We start from the raw sequence: 19,457 nt of genomic DNA on the forward strand, positions 1-19,457 counted from the left end.
AATTAAGTCAGTCAGAAGTTGAACAACATTTGAACCCTTTGGGTATTTAAAGAAACAGAGGCGTTAGTATTGTGAACTCTTCAGGTGTTCTTTTGATTTATCATTTGCCATTGAAGTAATAACGGTAAAATGATATAACAATTAACAAAATCAAGTCAACATGTCAAATGAAATTAAAACTGGCAGTATTATTATACAGATGGGACACCTTTTCAAGTTCGTTTTCAAAAGCTATTATACCAAACTATAAACGAAATTATATTTTTTTTTCCTAACCTGCGAAAGTTAATCAGACATGCAAAATTTGCCAGACTAATTGTTTTTAAGTTAAAATTTCGTTTTCTGTATTTGATCAAATTGCTAATAGAAACTGATAGTCTGTGATAGTCTGGGTTTATTTCCTGAAGATAAAGCAGAATTTCTGTTTGTAATGAAATCGTTTGTTGTGACATAATACTTCACACATCAGTTTTCTTTGTGCCTCACTGTTACAAGGTCACCACCATACATTCGGTCGTGGCAAGGGGTACGACCATTATAGTCATTCAAACCTCGGGAGGTGTTTTAAAAAAAATAAGAAGAAAGAAAAATGAACAAACATAACATTAGTTTATACAGAATATTATTGCTAATTCAGATCACTTAAATCTAATTAAGTCAAGTGAACATTGAAAGATATAACACAGATGCTGCAATTTGTTTGAATAAATTAATTATTATAATTAAATTAATTTCAAATGGCAAAATTTCCGATTTCCGATAAATAAAAATCATTTCTTCATGCAATATAAAAATCAAATGGTTTATTTCGGATTAAAATCTCTTCAATAAAAACGGAATTGTTTAAGCAATTTCGAAATGTTTCAACTCTTATTTCAAAAGAGATAAACGAAAAAGAAATTTTCAGTTAGTCTCGATTTGTCTGAAATAGTTTTCTCGACTTGTAAACTGGTTTGGTTTTGGCAGAAGCTTCAGATAATGTCGAGATTACGTCACAGATTATTATTTTATATATCTTTAATTATTTATTTGTTTAAAATGTAACCACCAATATAACACACCACATATCTATTCTGTTTTCTATACATACAGGTGTTAATCGACAAAGCGGTTGTAACATGCAGTTTTTCGATAAATCAATTCTTTTCTATGTTTGGGCTGATACATGTTTGTTGTACATGAATTATAACATGGTCCAAGCTCTATAGCTAAAAATCTTTCCAGGTCAGCACTTAGAAAATATAATGTTTGTTTGTCATATATCATCCTAAAAGTGAGAGACTGCACAAATCTTACAACTTTGATTATCCTGCTTACCTTCCGGAGCACCTGAGATCACCCCCAGACTGTAGTTTCCTTTGTTGTGTTTCATATACTGTTGTTTGTCTTATTGTCGTTTTTTTTTCGTTTTTGTCATGGCTTTGTCAGTTTATTTTCGACTTATGAGTTGGAATGTCCTTTCGGTATCTTTCACCTCTCTTTTAGAACCTTCTTTCTTGCACTTGTTTTATACGAGTCTTTCATGTTGCTTTTAAAATGTTTAGCTATAAAATAAGAATTGTTTTGAATTAATGCGGTTCCCTGTCGTAAACTCTTTACTTGAGCAGTACTGTACGGTTAATTGTGGACCAAATACGTTGGTCCGTTATATTATGTATTTCTTTTGAGCGCCGGACCCCTGTCTTCGTTCATAAAGGCGCCTGATTGTTATGAAAACGATACTGTATACACAAAAAGATGAACGTAGTTAAGAATTCAAAGACAATCCATTTACTCTTGTTTTTCCTTTGAATCAACTCATGCTTAAAGGTAATCAATTAAGCATCGAAATGCTTTTCTCAGACAAATCTCGACGTCTTAATACTAAATCTGTCCGGGAGGCGAACTGAATGACACTTTAACCTGGGAGAACATGGCTTATACATTAGTTTGAATAAGTTGTGATCTAGCGGTACTTTTTGTATATTTTCATTTTGTTATTTGTTTTTGTGCGTAGTTCTGAACTGATGAGGCAAGCCTATTCAGCTAATTTTTACAGTTTGTTCCTAAGTCGAGTTGTAACACCACTGTCCCATGTTATTGGAAGGGTTGAGTTCTCACAAAAATGTGAAACCCCGCCACATTCTTTATTTGCATGTTCTAAAATAGAAACCATTTATCCAGTGGTTTTCATTGGTTGCTGTCTGCCATATTTATTTTTCGTTAGTTATCGAAGTCTTATCAAGCCTTTGATTTTCTCTTATGAATTATTTCAAATTTTGTCATGCCGAGGACTTTCATAGCTTACTGTACAGTATGGGTATTGCTCATTTTTGAAGTCTTCATACGTGTGATTTACTTGTGTTTGATCTTTTTTGCTTTTGAGCAAATAAAATATGTTTAAACTACTAATATTTAAAAACCTTAACTACCCGTGAACTGATATTGTTGTGGAAAGGTGTTTCATTTGCAGTCAAACAATATCTCCTTTATTTACTCACCTGGCCCAAAGGGTTGACTTCTTATTGAAATTATACCCTTTAATGACGAATTTTAGCAATTATTTTATGCTTGTCTATTTTCTTGAAAACTATAGTATATAAATAGAAACAACTGTAAAAGCAAAATGACCAGCAAGACAAGATCTACAAATATAAGTCAATATTGATGAAATTGTCAGTTAACTTCGTATATGCGGTATTGCCCTTTAGTGACAATTTTCACATTTGTTGAAACTATAATAAAATAAAATAAACTTTAAATAGCAAAACTGACCCACTAGGCACGATCTACAAATAAGTCAATATTGCTGAAATCATTGGTCAACTCTATAACTGAGTTAGTGCCCTTGAATGTGAATTCTAACCAATTTGCCTATCCTTTTATCTTAAAAACTATAATAGATAGATAGAAACTATAGAAAGTAAAATTGATCAGTACGACAGGATCTTAAACTAGGTCAGCATAGAGGAAATTGTTTGGTGTCATCTTATTGGAGCTATTTTCCTAAATGATGAATTTTACACGTCTTGTGCTTTGGGCAAAATCTATAACAGATAAAGAGAAACTATACATGTACTGAAAAAAATTATTAGTAATACAAGATCCACAAAAAAGAAATTTTAGGCATGAATTTATATGTTCTTGTCTACAATGTCCCTTGTTGCAGATGCACATAGACCTAGATGAGCGGCAGAGACTATTTAGAGCCTCTAAGTCATACGAACTAAACATTGATTGGCGAAAAAGTGAGTTTTGCTTTCTGTAATCAAGATAGTTATATACAAATTATCAACAAAAAGTGAGATAAGGGAGCTACCATTTGATTTTTATGGGGGGGGGGGGGGGGGGGGGGGGCTAGGATGAAATTTGAATAAAATAGGCCGGACAGGAGTTTTGAGTAAAAAAAAGGCAGGATGAGACACTTGCAAAAAAAAAAATCAGGACGACAATTTAGGTAAAAAAAAAAGTCAGGATAAACTAAAAAAAAAAAGGCAGGACCGAATAGAGTGAAAAATAAAAAGGCAGGACAGAGATTATAGCTAAAAAAATGCAGGACAAAATTTTTCATCCTAGCCCCCCCCCCCCATAAAAATCAAATGGTAGCTCCCTAATACAATAAAGTCAAATAAATATGTGGTCAAGAATAAGGAACAAAAATGCAGAACCTAAGGAATCATCCAAAAATTGTCATTCATGAAACACTGTCACCCTTTACTCGTAACTTTTTTTGGGTTAATTTTATGTCCCAAATTTTAATCAATGTAGAAGTTTTGACCACAAACATTTTTCCCACTAGTACCACGCACAAGTTAAATAGCGTATGCAGGCACTATTTTTTTTTCGGGCAACAATTCGTCGACAGTAAATTTCACTGACATAATCGAAGGTGAGCTCAGTCCTGCGTAAACCTTCCAAATTTTTAGTGATTTCTCACTATTATCTGTTACTAGCTGTAACACAAATGAAATAAGGAATTTGGAAGTTTTTTTCATCTATCGTTGTCGCAGGTTTCAAGAGAGATAAAATTGCTATTAGATTACAAATGTTTAAGTGTTAAGCTGCTTATTGTTATATACAATATGCTGGTATTTGAGTATTGTGGTTTTAAAATCTACTATTTCAACAAAAATGAAGTAAACAAGTATGCTTAATTAACTTGTTTACACTTAATTTAACATACAAAGATATCTTTCAGGTTAGTAATTTTTGGTTAATTAAAAAGTGATGCGATATGTAAGTTGAACAATATCCACCCATCCTCATGTATGCTTAATAGTATTCAAAATAAAGACTTTTTAAATGACACTATTGTATAGTGTCAATAACTTTGTATTTGAGAATGTTTATAACTTGTCGAATCTAAAGTGGACGAAGTTTACAATTTTCTTAAGTTTTGTATTTTTTGCACTAACTTTTGCACAACCCCTTAAGTTAGTGCAATAAAAAGTAGCCTACTCATAAATCGTTATGTCAAGTCGTTCAATTTTGTTATCGTACAAGACCAAAGAAGCAAATATTGATTGATTGTGTTAAACGCAACTTTCAGCAAGAATGGCTATATCTCTTAATGGTGGAGGAAGCCGGAGTGCCTGGAGAGAATCACCGAAAACTGACAAACCTAGTCAATTAAGATTAAAGTCAAACGCAACGGCTACTGACCTGAGTGTTGACAGGCTAGTGATACTTTAACCACTCGGCCACTTTGGTTCCTAAGCAAATAAATAAATATGATATATCTTGTACGACGTACATGTCGAAAAATATAGAAAAAATTGTGCGAACTTTATAAACAGCAATAAAGCGAAGTTCGCCGATCTTTTCTCCTGTTCTGTAGCGAGTACAAATTAAGTATGATATGAGCCATTATTTGGCCCCTGAAAATGCAAAAAAAGTAAAATTATACAAGCCCTTCAAAAACATGCTTATTTTATTGATAAATGAACATGTTTATTTAATCTGGACACGTCACTTGTGAAGTCTCGACGACGTCATAAACATGTCGAAATTGACACATTTGACCTATAAAATTGGCAATTTCGCACATGGGTTTTGGACAAAATCGATATGAGCAAAGGATTAATCCACCCAAAAAGATATGTTACACACATTTACAAATATTTATAATTCATCTTTGTTCACAACATTTTTTTGGGGGGGTCAAGCCTTTGCTTATATTATAATATCAATAACAATTTTCTGATAAGACACTTAAACATTAAATATATAGTTGACATTATACATTTTACTTTCCTGTGTAAAAATGATCCAATTTGAACGCCATTGTTGACCTTAAGATCAATTTGTCATATCCCATTTTACAAGGAACAATTATTTACGCGGGTAAGTCTTCCATTGATTGACCATTGATTAATTTATTGGGATATAATTTGTTCTATTGCAGAAAAGAATTAACTTTTGTCGTCAGGATTGTACAAATCAAGACAGACAGTTAAAGATGTTTCTCCAAAGATTCTTTACATAAAAACAGTCTCGGTTGCAGAAGCTTAGTTTCACGACTGATAGTCAATGCACAGTATAGCATGCTTCGTATTTCAACCAAACCAGCTAACTAACCGTAAAACCGGCTGAAATTTATATATTTGATCTGACTGAATTCTAGTTCTCTGAATTTTTCTTTATATGAAATATATCCCTCAAATCCCCCAGTTCGTCCAGCATATATGTATACATTTTGCACGCATAACGTCAAATATCGAGAAAAGGAAAAATAGTGTGAAAGTGAAGTGAAGTTGCAAGTGATAGATTTTTGAAAACGTAAATTTTGTTTGTTTTAAAAATCATATAAAATACAAAAGAATACAACGATGCCAAAAACACGTTCAAATTGACTCGAAATTTGATAACTGATTCCCTTTTTCCCCCAATCACTGCTTGATTTAATATAAGGCTATCTAAATTTGTTTGCCATGATTTGTATGGAAATAAATGATACTAATATTTGAAAATAATGGAAAGAAAAAAATGTCCATAGGGCACTACTGTCAAAATTTCATTTCTTGAAGTTCTCCACTACTAACTTAGAAACACGTTGTAAAAAAATCAAGAATGATATATGTTGGTAAAAGATTTTGAAGAAGTTAGATTTCTGTCCAAGAATTTGAAAAGAAAACCTGAGGAATGGTCAGGAAATTATAACCAAATTTTGTTTGGCCCAATCGAATTTCACTGCACAATTGGTCAAACTTCACAGAAAAGATTACCCCTAACACCTGTTCTCAGAATGGCTGAAAAAAATAAAAACAACTGGAGGAAATTTAGTTTTTATAACTTTAAAGTATCAATTTTCCTTCACAATGTCTCTTCAATGGGGTTATAAACATGTAGGCTAAATATTTGTCAATCCAAAACCTAATACAAGTGACGAAGAGCTGATACAAAAAAAAACCAACATTAGTTGTATAGCCAAATTGGACATGGAATCTGAGCTATTCCAGTACTGAAGTACTGAGATATTGGGCTGGTGAACAAAGTAAACATAAGATTTTATATAGACTTTTTAAGTCTTTTCCATATTTCTTGATGTAACAATTCACTTTCACTCAAGGATTCAGAATTTTTCGAGAAAAAATATGAGTGTATCCAAGTTCAATTTTATGATATGAAACTAGAAAAACAATTTTATATAGTTTATAAAGCTACGGTCTTCAGTTTCTGCAATAATTATTTTGGTCTGTTTCTTCAAGGCAGTTCTACTTCAACACTTCCAGGATATATGCACAAGGCTAATGAATGCTGTTTTTACCCTCTGTGATACTTGCCAGGATGATCATTTGTGCGTTTTATCAAATGTGTTTTCACAAGCGTTTTGGTAGCAAAGAATAACGGAATTAAATCTACCATTCCTATTATTATTCAGTGTAATAAAACAGATGTATCATGTTCAGGAGAGATATTTGCGAAAAAGATCAGTTTTGAGAAATAATCTACTTCGCCTAGCACCTGAAGGAATTTTACCTTTTCTCTCTTTTCGTAAATACCTCTCCTTAAAATGATATATCTGTTCAGAACATATTTATTGACATTCAACTTTCAGATGAAGAACAGCAAAAAATTGATGTTTCTTTGCTTTTTGGGTTTCTCATTTTAATGTAGTGGTTTTCTGACATGAACTGAAACACCCTATCCATTATTTTAAAAAATGGTAAAAATCGTCATTTTAGGACAATAACTCCTATAAATAGTCGTATGACAGTTTTGGTGTAAATGGACAATAGGTTGATCTCGTCATTCTGAAAATTTCTGCCACATATCAGATTTTCTCAATCTATTGCAGTTTTAAGTATTATAGACAAAACTTACATTTTACCTCCTATGCTCTATGTTAGCCATGTCGGCCATGTTTGTTGGCAGGCTGGATCTACGGACACAGATTTTAAACTAACTACCCCAATGATGATTGTGGTAAAGTTTGGTTCCAATTGGCCAAGTAGTTTTAAAGGAGATTTTTGTAAAAAAAAACACCAAAAAAACAGACGACTCAGTGACGTGGACTGTCGTCAAGTGATAAGAATAGCTCAATTAATCCGTCAGATAAGATATTGAGACACTATGCATAATCAGATATGCTAATAGATACATTAGGTAAATATAAAAGTCAAGTCAAAATGAGAAATTTCAATATTTATTGACCCTCATTTAGATCCGTCTATCTAGGCTTTGCGAACCATCATGATTGTTTCTTTCAGTGAGTAGTAATGACCCTTCCAGTTGTACCATTCGACGCCATCAGCATGTGATTTATGTTTCCCTTTCAGGTAGAGACCATTAAGGTTGCTTTTGTGACATGCATTATACCACCAAGCTCCCTTGAACTGCACTGCACATGCACTGCTCCATTTATCGTTATCTCTATCTTTTGTAGAGAATTTCTGCCCATTCTGCATTGCCATGGAATCTCCTGATTATAATATAAATAATAAAATATTTGTTACAAAGGGAATTCATATTCTCGTCATATCTAAATTCATAACAATGATGGCATTGTTAATTATGAAACTATGTATCCGTATGTAAAAATATTTTGTTACAATAAATGAACAATTCATTACTTTTTCCGTTGACATATCGAATCTGTTTTGTCTATCCTTTAGCAATTTAATGTTATTAAAATATTCAATGGGTTAAGTGAGTATTTCGGATTGATATAAAATGCCTCTTAAAGAAACTTGTTTTTATTTGCACCTCGTCCCTTGCCATCTTGAATATAAAAATAAGCAGGCTTAGCATTATTTCCAATGTAACAACTAAGCAGGTATGGCTGATTATGTCCAATGAAACAACTAGGCAGGTTTGGCATTATTTTCAATGAAATAACTAAGAAGTCGTGGCATTATTTCCAATGAAACAACTAGGCAAGCGTGGCTTTATTTCAAATGAAACAACTTTCCACCAAAACCCATAGGACAAGGATGTGAACAACTGCAGGCCAACTTACGGCTTTTAACAATGAGTAAATTTTATACTGTATATACAAACATGTAGTTAGTTATAAAAGGCTTCGGGTGACGCAATGTGGAATAATTCAAAACAGAACACAAACGGCCTGAGTTATGCGTAAATGAAAAACAATTATAGGAGACAAAAACCAACGCCAACCACTGGATAACAAGCTCATGACACATGAACATATAGAATGTCGCGGGATTAAACATGTTTATGAGCGCTCAATCCTCCTCCTGAACTTAAAAATATTTTGTATCTTCTTCCCTTTTTTACCTCCAAGGTTTTAAGAAATCATTTCAAACCGAAACACCAGTATCATTAGAATTGAGACTACTAGGTTGAAAATGTATATGCCTTAGAGCTTTAATATAAAAATGAGGAGATGTGGTATGTTTGCCAATGAGACAATTATCTACCAGAGTTAAAATAAAGTGGTAATAAGTAATCATAGGCCATCGTACAGCCTTCAACAATGAGAAAAGCCATACCGTATAGTCGGCTATAAAAGGCCCCTATACATGAAAAATATGAAACAATTTAAACGAGAAAAATAACGGCCTTATGCGTGTATAGCAAAACAATTGACGAAAAACAAATATGACAGACATGAACCAACGACAACCACTCTACTACAAGCTTTTAGCTTATTATTAATAAGTTTACTTTCGTCAAAACACATGTCTTAAAGTCTAATTTGTTGAAACGATGGCCAATACGTGTAAAATGGCATTCTTTCGTGTAGTATAGATTTAATTTTGAAAGTAACTGTAAACTTGAAATCTACAAAAATATGTAATAATATTACGTCAACAGACATTTTTTTCCACATCAAATTGAGAGTTAAAGAAGAAAAGTAAACAAAGATATGGGTTGACAATACAATCCGAAATTTGAAAGGTTCAGAAATATGTAAAGCTAATTACCTGCATCGCCAGAATAACCACTAACATCTAGAATATACCCAGAACTTTCGCTACCAACGCCGAACTTCTCATAAAAGGCATACTTTTGGTTATTTTCAAAATCTTCCATATCAATCCTCATTTTGTATTTTCCTTGAGAGGTAAGCTGATGCAGATGGTCGTTACCTAGTGTAAATTAAAATTAATATGAACTATTTATTACATATTTTAATTTTTCTTTTTGGAGAATTAGGTGTTAATTGAAGATCTTTGAGTGATTCCGTTAATTTAGAGACAATTATATAGACACTTCTAATTTAAGTGACCATATGTTATTTAAAAAAACGACAACTCATAATAAAAAAAATCATGTAATAAAAGGACATTTCAGATATTTGCTTGTAATACAGCAACACAGCCTTCTATCAGCTATTTTAAGATCTAAATCGCCCAAAGTCTAGAATCTTTGAATTTAAATGACAAAAAAACCATCCGATATATATATAACAAAAACAACCAATGAAAAGGTATCCGACTCAAGAGGTATGCATTTAGCATATGCTGAAATACAATTTAGTATTGCTAAAATCAATAATCCTGGCCTTGATTTCGCGCCATAATTAGCTCTATAATACAGCAAATAAATAACAGTACAAACAAAACCGTGATGCCTATAATAACTGTAAAGAGGAAAAAATCACTTATCTACGGAAGTCTATTTCTGCCATCGAGATAAATTTGAGTTGACATAATTTATCTCGATAAGTCAACATAAAATAGCTATTTTGACGACTTATACGGATTTTATCCCGACAAGTCATGAAATCTTTTCACAATTTATCTAGATAATGTTTTTAACTGGTCAAAATAATTATGTTTTATTATTATGCCAATATATGCCAATTTGTAGTATCGACATAAATGATAGTCGTGATAGAAGTTTAATGTTTTTAAACAAATAGAACGACTTTGACGCCAATTTTCGGGAAAAACTCGAGATATTATCTCAACAATTCACGATATTTTATCTTATCACTCGAAATAACTAAAATATCGTGAATTGTTGAGATAATATCTCGTGTTTTTCTCGGAAATTAGCGTCAAAGTCGTTCTATTTGTTTAAATACACTAAACTTCTATCACGACTTCTCTTTATGTCGATGTTACAAATTGGCATTGGCATAAAAAATCACGATAACTGTATAATTATCTTGACCAATTATATAGATAAATTGTGAAAAAGTTTGATGACTTGTCGAGATAAAATCCTGATAAGTCGTCAAAATACCTGATTTATGTTGACTTATCGAGATAAATTATGTCAACTCAGATTTATCTCGATGGGAGAAATATGCCACCATATTTATCGCTGATATTAAATCAAGCTGTTCTATACTGATTTTTTTTGGAGTAGACAATCATACTGCATGCAACGCCACAAACAGTACACGAAAAAATGATTTTGTGCAATATGCAGAATGAATTTTATTTAGGAATACAATGTAGAAAAGCATTTTAGTATTTTTTCAAATATAAAGCATATTGATTGGTGTAAAGAAAAGTATAGATAAAACACGCGATGACTTAAGAACAATTTAATAGTTTAAACCTTTAGATATACGTCTATCAAGCTAAGAAGAAGAATCTAAAAGGAAATTTCTTATATTTGTTTCTTTTATGAGTAATATGACAGCAGTTGAACTGATGAAACTTACAAATAAAACTCTTTATATATATATGTATTGCGTTTGTATATGTTTTAGTATTTAAGCTAATGATACTTTACTGTTAGTTTTAATATACAATATGTTTTATATGTGTATTCCAATGTTTTATGTTATATGCATGTGTATTGGAATGTATAATGTTATACAAGTGGTGAGACTTTAATAACAAAAAAGATATTGAATCTGTAAATGTATTCATTACCCAACCAATATTCTTCAGTCTGGTTACCAAATCCTTTCTTATAAGTGTCCCAGTCTCTATAAAAATTTGTCTTTCCGTTCATTCTGCGTTGAAAAACCTGAAAATCATAACAAATAAAAACCATGTTCAGATAGACGTACAATTCATTTGAATCTTAGCATCACAATGAAAAATGTTATAGCATTCAATTACTAAATAAAAAAAGTCTTTAGTGGGATATTAAACAAATAATAATAATAATAATTATAATAATATTATAGTTATTAATAATAATAATAATAATAATAATAATAATAATAATAATAATAATAATAATTAATTATGACAATGTTAATGAAAAACAAGCCATGATTTAAAATGAAGCTTTTTTCAGATATAAACAATAAAAATTCCTTTCGGGGGATACATTGACTCTTAGTTAATTATATACAATATCTGTTTAATTTTTTTTATCTAGTATTCCATTCAAACTCACAGTCCAGCCCCCACCATGTTTCTTCATTTCACAGAAAACCTTGAAACCAGACGTTTTACCAGGGAAAATTTTGTAAATTCCACTTTTACAAGTTGATTTGTCTAGGTCACCACAATCAACAGGCCTTTTTACTGAAAAATATATATATTAATATGTTTAAACACTATTGACGTTTTTGTCCACATATGTCTTGATGCTTAAATTATCATGGTGAACCAAATTATTTAATTTGATACTTGTAATTTGATACTTGTAATTTGATACCTTGTAATTTGATATCACTACACAAAGAACAAACAGAGTTATTACCAAACTTTGTGTTCACAAAAAAAAAAATGAAAAAACTCTATAAACTTCATGCGTCCCAGTCGTTTCTCAGGTTTTAACTACACCAGAAACACCCAAAACCGAATATTTGAAACCTTCGGGTCAAACAGTATGTTACTACTATTCAAGACATTGGCTTTGATGACTATTCGTATATCTGAAATATTTTTATTTATCCGACATAAACACTTCAGAGGAACGCATGTATGTTTTATCAGTTACTTTGCAAAAATATAAATAAATGGCTTTCATACCTGTGCAAGAGGATTCTGGTTCTTCATCTTGGTCTACTATTTCTTTTGGTTTTTCTTTTACTGTTTTGCACGCACAATTGTCAGAGAGCAACTCAACGACTTTATTCGCTGCTTCACCAGAAAAAGTAACAGCTAGAAAATAATTTGATTTCAGGAAATAGTGAATTATAACAACATTACGATAGTTTCTCACATTATTAGTTACACGGTGTGTTAGTGACCTAATACGATATATATGGGGTCAGTAAATTCCATATGGGGTGAGAGCGAAGCTCGAATCCCCGAATGGAATTTACTGACCCCATATATATCGTATTAGGTCACTAGCACACCGTGTAACGAATTTATCTTACCGACTATCTTAACATGTGGTATTTAGACTAGCGACCTATCAAAGTGATTAAGTCTTCGATACTTAGTATTTAGAACCTACTTCCATTTGTCTATACAAAAACAAATGCCATCAATAACAACTTGTTACCTTTAAATGTGTTTTATGAATTTATTTCAATCGTTTATCATCAATTTCTTCGTCTGTTGAAACCTTTCAGATTTTTCCTCAACACCGTGTTGTTTTTATAAAGGGACGTAACACCACTACTAACCGTGTATTGAAATAAGCCCCGCCTACTAACCTAATATGAAATATACACGGTCTCCACGCGGTTGCTTTTAACCAATCATATTCCTAGAAGTGTATAGGAGGTAAGATAAAATGGTATCTCATCAGTACCATTGTTTTTTTTTTTCCTGAAAAATATTCCAGCCCTCATTTTAACTTTGTACGGTCAAAAATAGGAGAAAAGACAGTTAACAGGGTGAAGAGTTATTGTCTTGTAATTGTCGCATGTTCTCTTTTCAATTTAAGAAATAATTTAAAGCGATATAATTTAAAGAATATTATACCAGATGCGCAGTCCTTTCCTGATGTCGTTTCTGCAAAATTGTTTCCAGTGAAGAAAATCAGCCATATAGCCGTATAGAAAATCATCTTGATGTCTAAAATGTGCATTCCGAAAGTTTGATAACCTTGTTTGAAATGTCTTTTATATACATGGACTGTAAATTGATTTTTACAAGGTGTTACATTTTTGGCAAGTTAAATAAATTTCCTGATATTCTGTTTGCGTGACATAAATTAATAAACATACTGTCATTTTAGAATAATGCTGCATAATGTTAGTAACATTTCGTTAAAAAAGCACTTTATAAGAGCTTTGATTATTAAAGTGATTTTTAAGTAACTGATAATTTGAAAAATAACAAGGGATTGTCATTGCAAATATTTCATGAAAAAGATAAAATAACACCCATCTTAGTTTGCAATGATAACATCTATTTTGCTTCGTTTTACATATTTGGCAGAAAATAACACTATTTCTCCGATAAAGCGACCAAGGTTTTGGAACGGACAAAATCCCATAACACAGCATTAGTTTTAAATAAAAGGCATGGAGGATCATATGGTACGTAGAATCGACCATATAGATTTCAGCATGTATCATTGTACCATTATATATAGATGATCCGTTATAAATTTACATTAAAGTTCGCCCAATTCGATATTGTGATTTTTGATCTTCATATCTTAATGTTTTGAAACGTATGATGCTATTAATTGTTGGCATTTGTTTCTACAAACTTAATCTTATTATGCCCCACGGAACTTCCCCACGGAACAAAGTTCCGTAGGGTATAATGTTTTTGACCCATCCGTCCGTACGTCTGTCCGTCAGTCCTGTTCTTGTCATCGCAACTCCTCTGAAACCGCACAACAGAAATTCATAAAACTATGTTTTTCAACTAATTTCTTTCGATTTGTCTTTTGTTTTTCACCAATGTATACCAATTCATATCCGTAATTTTCGGTATATTTTTAATTTCTTCACATCAAATTCTGAATCTGTTTTCTAAAGACGTTGTTTGTTGTTTGTTTCTTTTTTCTTCTTTTTTCTTCTGCTTATCTTTTGGCATTGTTTTGATCTGACACTGCTTTATGACTTTTGAGAAACGTTTTATTCACTTCATTTTAAGGTATTGACAATGAAGTTTTAAACGTTTATTCCGGAATTTAAAGAAATACTCGATTGACAACAGATTTGTTACGTTTGGATGACGTGTTTTTCAACAAACAATCGGTATTCTCAAGGACACCAATTGTGTGAAGATTGAAAACAAACTAGAATTATCTTTTGACTTCACGTTCATCTATGCAGATGATGTCCTCTCACTAAAAAAAATCGAAGTTTGGTGACTATTCTGAACGCATCTATTCCATCGAACTTGAAAAACAGGATACAACAGATACAGCTACGTCTGCCTCATAATCTAAAAATTGACAATGAGGGTCGGTTGACAACAAAACTTCACGACAAAGGAGATGATTTCAGCTTCCCAATTATTAACTTTCCATTTCTATGTAGCAACATTCTAGCAGCATATGGAGTATAAATCTCCCAGTTGATACGATATCCCAGAGCTTGCATTTGCTTATTTTTTTCCTCGTAGAGAGCCGCTACTTACAAGGAGGCCATTTAACTGAAAATACCAAGTTGTGAAGTTGAAATCATCCCGTCTATAATTTAAGGACGCCATCACGAGTTGGTTGTCCGTTATGGAATATCTGTTTCTCAGATAACGATGGATATGTTCAAATTGTCGTTACAAAAATCCCATCCTCTTTTCCTCGAATTTGACCTATCGAATCAGGTTTGTACATACATGAGCAACACGGCGGGTGCAACATGTGGGGCAGGATCTGCTTACCCTTCCGGCACACCTAAGACCACCCCCGGTGTTTGATGAAGTTCGTTTTGCTCAGTCTTTAGTTTTCTATGTTGTGTTTTGTGTACTGTTGTTTGTCTTTTGGTCGTTTTTTTTTGGCATGGCATTGTCAGTTTATTTTTGACTAATTAGTTTGAGTATATCTTTGGTATCTTTTACCTCTCTTCCATCATATTGAATTGGCATGTGTAATAAGTCTCAAGTCGATGTGACCACAAATACACGGAATTGACTGACGGAAGCACATACCAAAAGCATAATGCTACGTTTACTATCATTAAAACTCCAACTTTTGCATCTTCTATTGAACAGACAGTGTATTTTGGTTTTTTTTTTTAATCTGTTATACTCTCAGGGACTTGTCTTCAGCATACATAGTGCGACTATTTTGTGTCACGAACACAAATCTGTTGTTAAAAGATCAGACTGTTGCCGTATTTTCGAAAACGGAAAAGTTCTACCATTATGTCTGGTATTTTTTTCGGTGAATAACAATTTGTTGACACATATCATACCACATCTTCTTCTTGAGAAGGGATGTATACTCATAATTGTATGTCTCTGGTTTGAAGGAAACGCGCAAGCGCTTCATATTGAAAATAAGCGCACGATCAACGCTTTTACAACCCTATAAAATTTTAAAAAGAAGCATTCAATTCTTACAATTACATTTTATGCTACAATCATAAAATAAGTGTTCTATCAAGCTTTTCGTTTGTTCTTCAATGAATTATTTTAACATCGGCACGGATACGTGCAGTCATATAGCTGTTGTACTTTTAAAATACGGAAATAAATTAGGTTCTTTCAGTGCCTCACAATTGTTGTCAGCCAATCAAATTTACAGATTCTAATGAAACTTATATGTAATGTAATTCTACGGAAATAAGATATGACATTTGAGAATACGGATTCTAATGAAACATAAATATATTGTAACTATTATTATTTATAATTGATTCCGTATTTAATCATTCTTTATTAATATAGGACTTGACCTCTTAATGACACGGATTTTGTTTTACCTGATAGCAGAGACATATATACACATATGCGTATACTAGTATATGTCTCTGCTGGTAGTAAACGAACTTTTCTGTTTTTCTTTTATTTCTGTTCAATTAGCATGCATCTTTTCTCATGGTAATGCCTTTATTGACGTTTCTCTGTATCGAACAAATAGGACATCTTTTTGTCCAAATTCTTCGACGCTTTTTGAAAATATTCTTATGAATGATCCTGAATGTATATGATTTTAGATTGACAACCTATAAAATTACTTATTATATTTGGTTGACGTGACTTTCATGACAGACATTACGGCGATGTATTGACCAATATGACGATCTCTTTTGTCTTAGGGGGTCGATTAAAACAACTAACTATTCCTATTCAGAGGAAATATTTGTTTCAGTTGAGATATTTCCTACAAAATTGCAACATCAATCTCAATCGGATCAAAAGTATTTTTCCAATCATTCTTTGGGAAAAAAACAAGATATCGCTGAGGAAGGACGTATCATAATAGAACTGTTTAGTGTGATGTATCATGAGACGTACCAACTGAAATGTGTTTGCCTCAAAATGCCACCTAAGGCTGCTATTAGGGCTACATACTGGATATACAGGAAGTACCCACAAATAAATAGCTAACAGAATTCTAAATATGTATAAATGGGCTTTCAATTTATCATTGCTGTGTTCAATGAACAATTTTCTATTCATATAAATTTGTTCAGATATGTAAAACAACGTATACGAGGCAATGACACGAAGACACTACAAAGTATCCCGATGCTACACAAAAAAAAAAGACGTAAATCTGGTCCCTGTCCGGAAATACATTTTGGCAATTAGTCTCGGAAGAAACAATGATTATTTCTTATTGTTACCTTTTGCGGTTAATCGTAGCCAGTGCCTTCACGATTCTGCAATGACGCCATTCAAGTACACAGTAATGATTTACTCAAGTGCACAGTTTTACAGTTATTTTCATAATTCTGCAATGATATAATTCAATTGCACAGTTTAGCATTTTCTATTGTATGATTATGCAATGATTCAATATATCCAAGTGCAGTTTTACAATTAGGTATTTTCATAATTCTTTAATGATTTATTTCAAAAGCATAGGTTTACAATTATTTGCATAATTCTGTGATGATTTAATTCAAGTGCACAGTTTTACAATTATTTGCATAATTCCGCGATGATTTAATTCAAATGCACAGTTTTACAATTATTTTAATAATTCTGCAACGATTTAACTCAAGTGCAGTTTACAATAATTTTCATAATTCTTCAATGATTTAACTCAGTTGAACAGTTTTACAATTATTTCATGTCATAATTCTGCGATGATGTAATTCAAGTGCACAGTTTTGCAATATTTTTCATAATTCTGCCATATGATTTAATTCAAATGCACAGTTTTACAATTATTTTCATAATTCTTCTCGAGTCCCAGAAAATCAATTTTATACATGCAAAAATGTGCATCCATAAGTCTCAGATTCTATAAGTATAAAATTATACTGAGAAAACGGAGCATTAATGAATAATTTGAATAAGGAAGATTGATAACTGATCTGTTCCGTCTGAATAAAAGTTTAGAATTCCATCAATCATCTATATAAAGATTGAAATAAACAATTAATTTTCCCATAGGCGACAATGATAGCCTTTTTCGAGATACAGACTTCAGAAAGTTGATTTTTTTAACGAAACCTTGCTAGAATTAAAGAAAAGTTATTAGGACAGTATTTTTTGGTCCAAAAAATATAGGTTCGCGTTGCTTTTCTTAGCGTAATTTGTACTTATCTCCCATGCCTATCAATTTTGCACTTAAAAATACGTGTCTCATCCTAGCGTTTAAAAGACATCTCAGTTCCGTTAGGGCTAAGGAAAATAATTTATTTGGCCTTTGGTATAATGCAGAATGCACGAAGTCTCTAATAACAAAAAATAACGGGCGCACATATCAACCAATCAGGATTAGCTATACTCTTAATTCTGAATACCTCTATGTATTAGATGTAAGCATCTCATATCAGAGGGGGGTTAGCCCCGATGATATGAGACGATTACATCCGATTTTCATAGAAGTAATAAATAAATATTTTATCTTTTCTCTTGTTCTAAAAAGAGCAGTAAGTTTTGATAAAACAAGAAAAGTGTCATTATCTCAAATTTTCCAGATGGAGTAACACTTTCAGAAGAGTTTTTTTTTATGGATTTTGAATGAAATCTTAATTGCGTCTATTTATCTGTCATAAAATTAATACTCTTATCACTGCTTTTGTATGAAAATATGAATCGCTGTACTATTGCTTGTCTTTTCTTGTTTAATTGCCAAAATTTGAACTTTTTGCTGGTAAATGATAATACGTTTACGTAAATATTTATATAAATTTACGGCGACTACGTTTGAACGAGGGATTTGAAATTGTATAGCTGTTAATCATATTCCTGTCTTGACACCTGTGAAAACGTGATTCCATGATTAACTATTGAGTTCGGTATCATCATGGGTAGGATGAACCGTAAGTTAAAACAGTAGTCGAATCAGATCAAACATCTTACAAGTTACAGTAATACGAAACTTCAGTATTAAAATAAGATACACATTCTAATTTCAGTCATTGTCATCTGATTAAGGTACGGTAATCAAAATCTGCAAAACAATTATGTCAGCTATTGTCCATGTTTCGTAATGAAGGTTTGACAAAGTTTCTGATGTTCAAAAATACTGTAACAATAGATTGAATCTACTATGTTGACGACGTCATGTAGAATAGATTGAATCTAAGTTATGTTGACGACGTCATGTAGGATATCTAGGTCTCGCTGTCGCAGGCTCGACAAAAATAAGTTACCGTTCCTTCAGAAGGATAGGAATTTGACTACTGAATAGGCAAGCTGCTTTTTATGGGGCTAATTTTATTTGTTAATTATTTTTGTGCTTAGTATCGATCTGATGAGTCAAGCCTTTTCAAATGATGTTTTACAATTTTTTCTAATGTTATGCTGTTACAACAAAGCGCTCAAAAACATGTGTAACCCTGCCACTATCTTTATGTGCCTATAGTCCAGTGGTCGTCTTTGGTCGCTACATGTCTGCTATAAATTATTTTCGTTTTTAATGTTTTTAGTTTAAATCGGGTCTTTAATTTTTTCTTTTGAATTAACATATTTTATGACCCCAGAGCCTTTTATAGCCTACTAAATGGTATGGGTTTTGCGAATCGTTGAAGACCGTACAATGACATGTGCTCGTTCATGTAAATACCTTGTCCTTAAGTCTTTGGTGGACAGTTGTCTCATTGACAATCGTACCACATC

At 32.2% G+C, this 19,457-nt stretch overlaps 1 protein-coding gene across 1 annotated transcript; it reads right to left on the reverse strand.

Moving 5' to 3' along the window:
• Nucleotides 1-7,608: 7,608 nt before the first annotated feature.
• On the reverse strand, nt 7,609-13,362 carry LOC127734791 (microfibril-associated glycoprotein 4-like). The gene is made up of 6 exons (XM_052244802.1): nt 13,239-13,362; nt 12,333-12,464; nt 11,752-11,882; nt 11,277-11,373; nt 9,369-9,533; nt 7,609-7,900 (listed from the first exon to the last, which is right to left on the reverse strand). Exons 1-6 carry the CDS (start codon nt 13,342-13,344, stop codon nt 7,653-7,655), a joined length of 879 nt encoding a protein of 292 aa, XP_052100762.1. The 5' UTR covers nt 13,345-13,362; the 3' UTR covers nt 7,609-7,652.
• Nucleotides 13,363-19,457: the final 6,095 nt, after the last annotated feature.

The sequence above is a fragment of the Mytilus californianus genome, unplaced genomic scaffold (assembly GCF_021869535.1).
Source record: "Mytilus californianus isolate M0D057914Y unplaced genomic scaffold, xbMytCali1.0.p SCAF_3, whole genome shotgun sequence".
Classification (NCBI taxonomy): Eukaryota; Metazoa; Mollusca; class Bivalvia; order Mytilida; family Mytilidae; genus Mytilus; species Mytilus californianus.

Bases quoted from the DNA above. Each gene is read 5' to 3' on its own strand.
- LOC127734791 (XM_052244802.1), bottom strand. From the start codon at position 13,344: ATGCACATTTTAGACATCAAGATGATTTTCTATACGGCTATATGGCTG. The intron at 12,465-13,238 runs GTATAATATTCT...ATTATTTTCTAG, and splicing joins AGGAAAGGACTGCGCATCTG to CTGTTACTTTTTCTGGTGAA. The intron at 9,534-11,276 runs GTAATGAATACA...AATTTACACTAG, and splicing joins GACTGAAGAATATTGGTTGG to GTAACGACCATCTGCATCAG.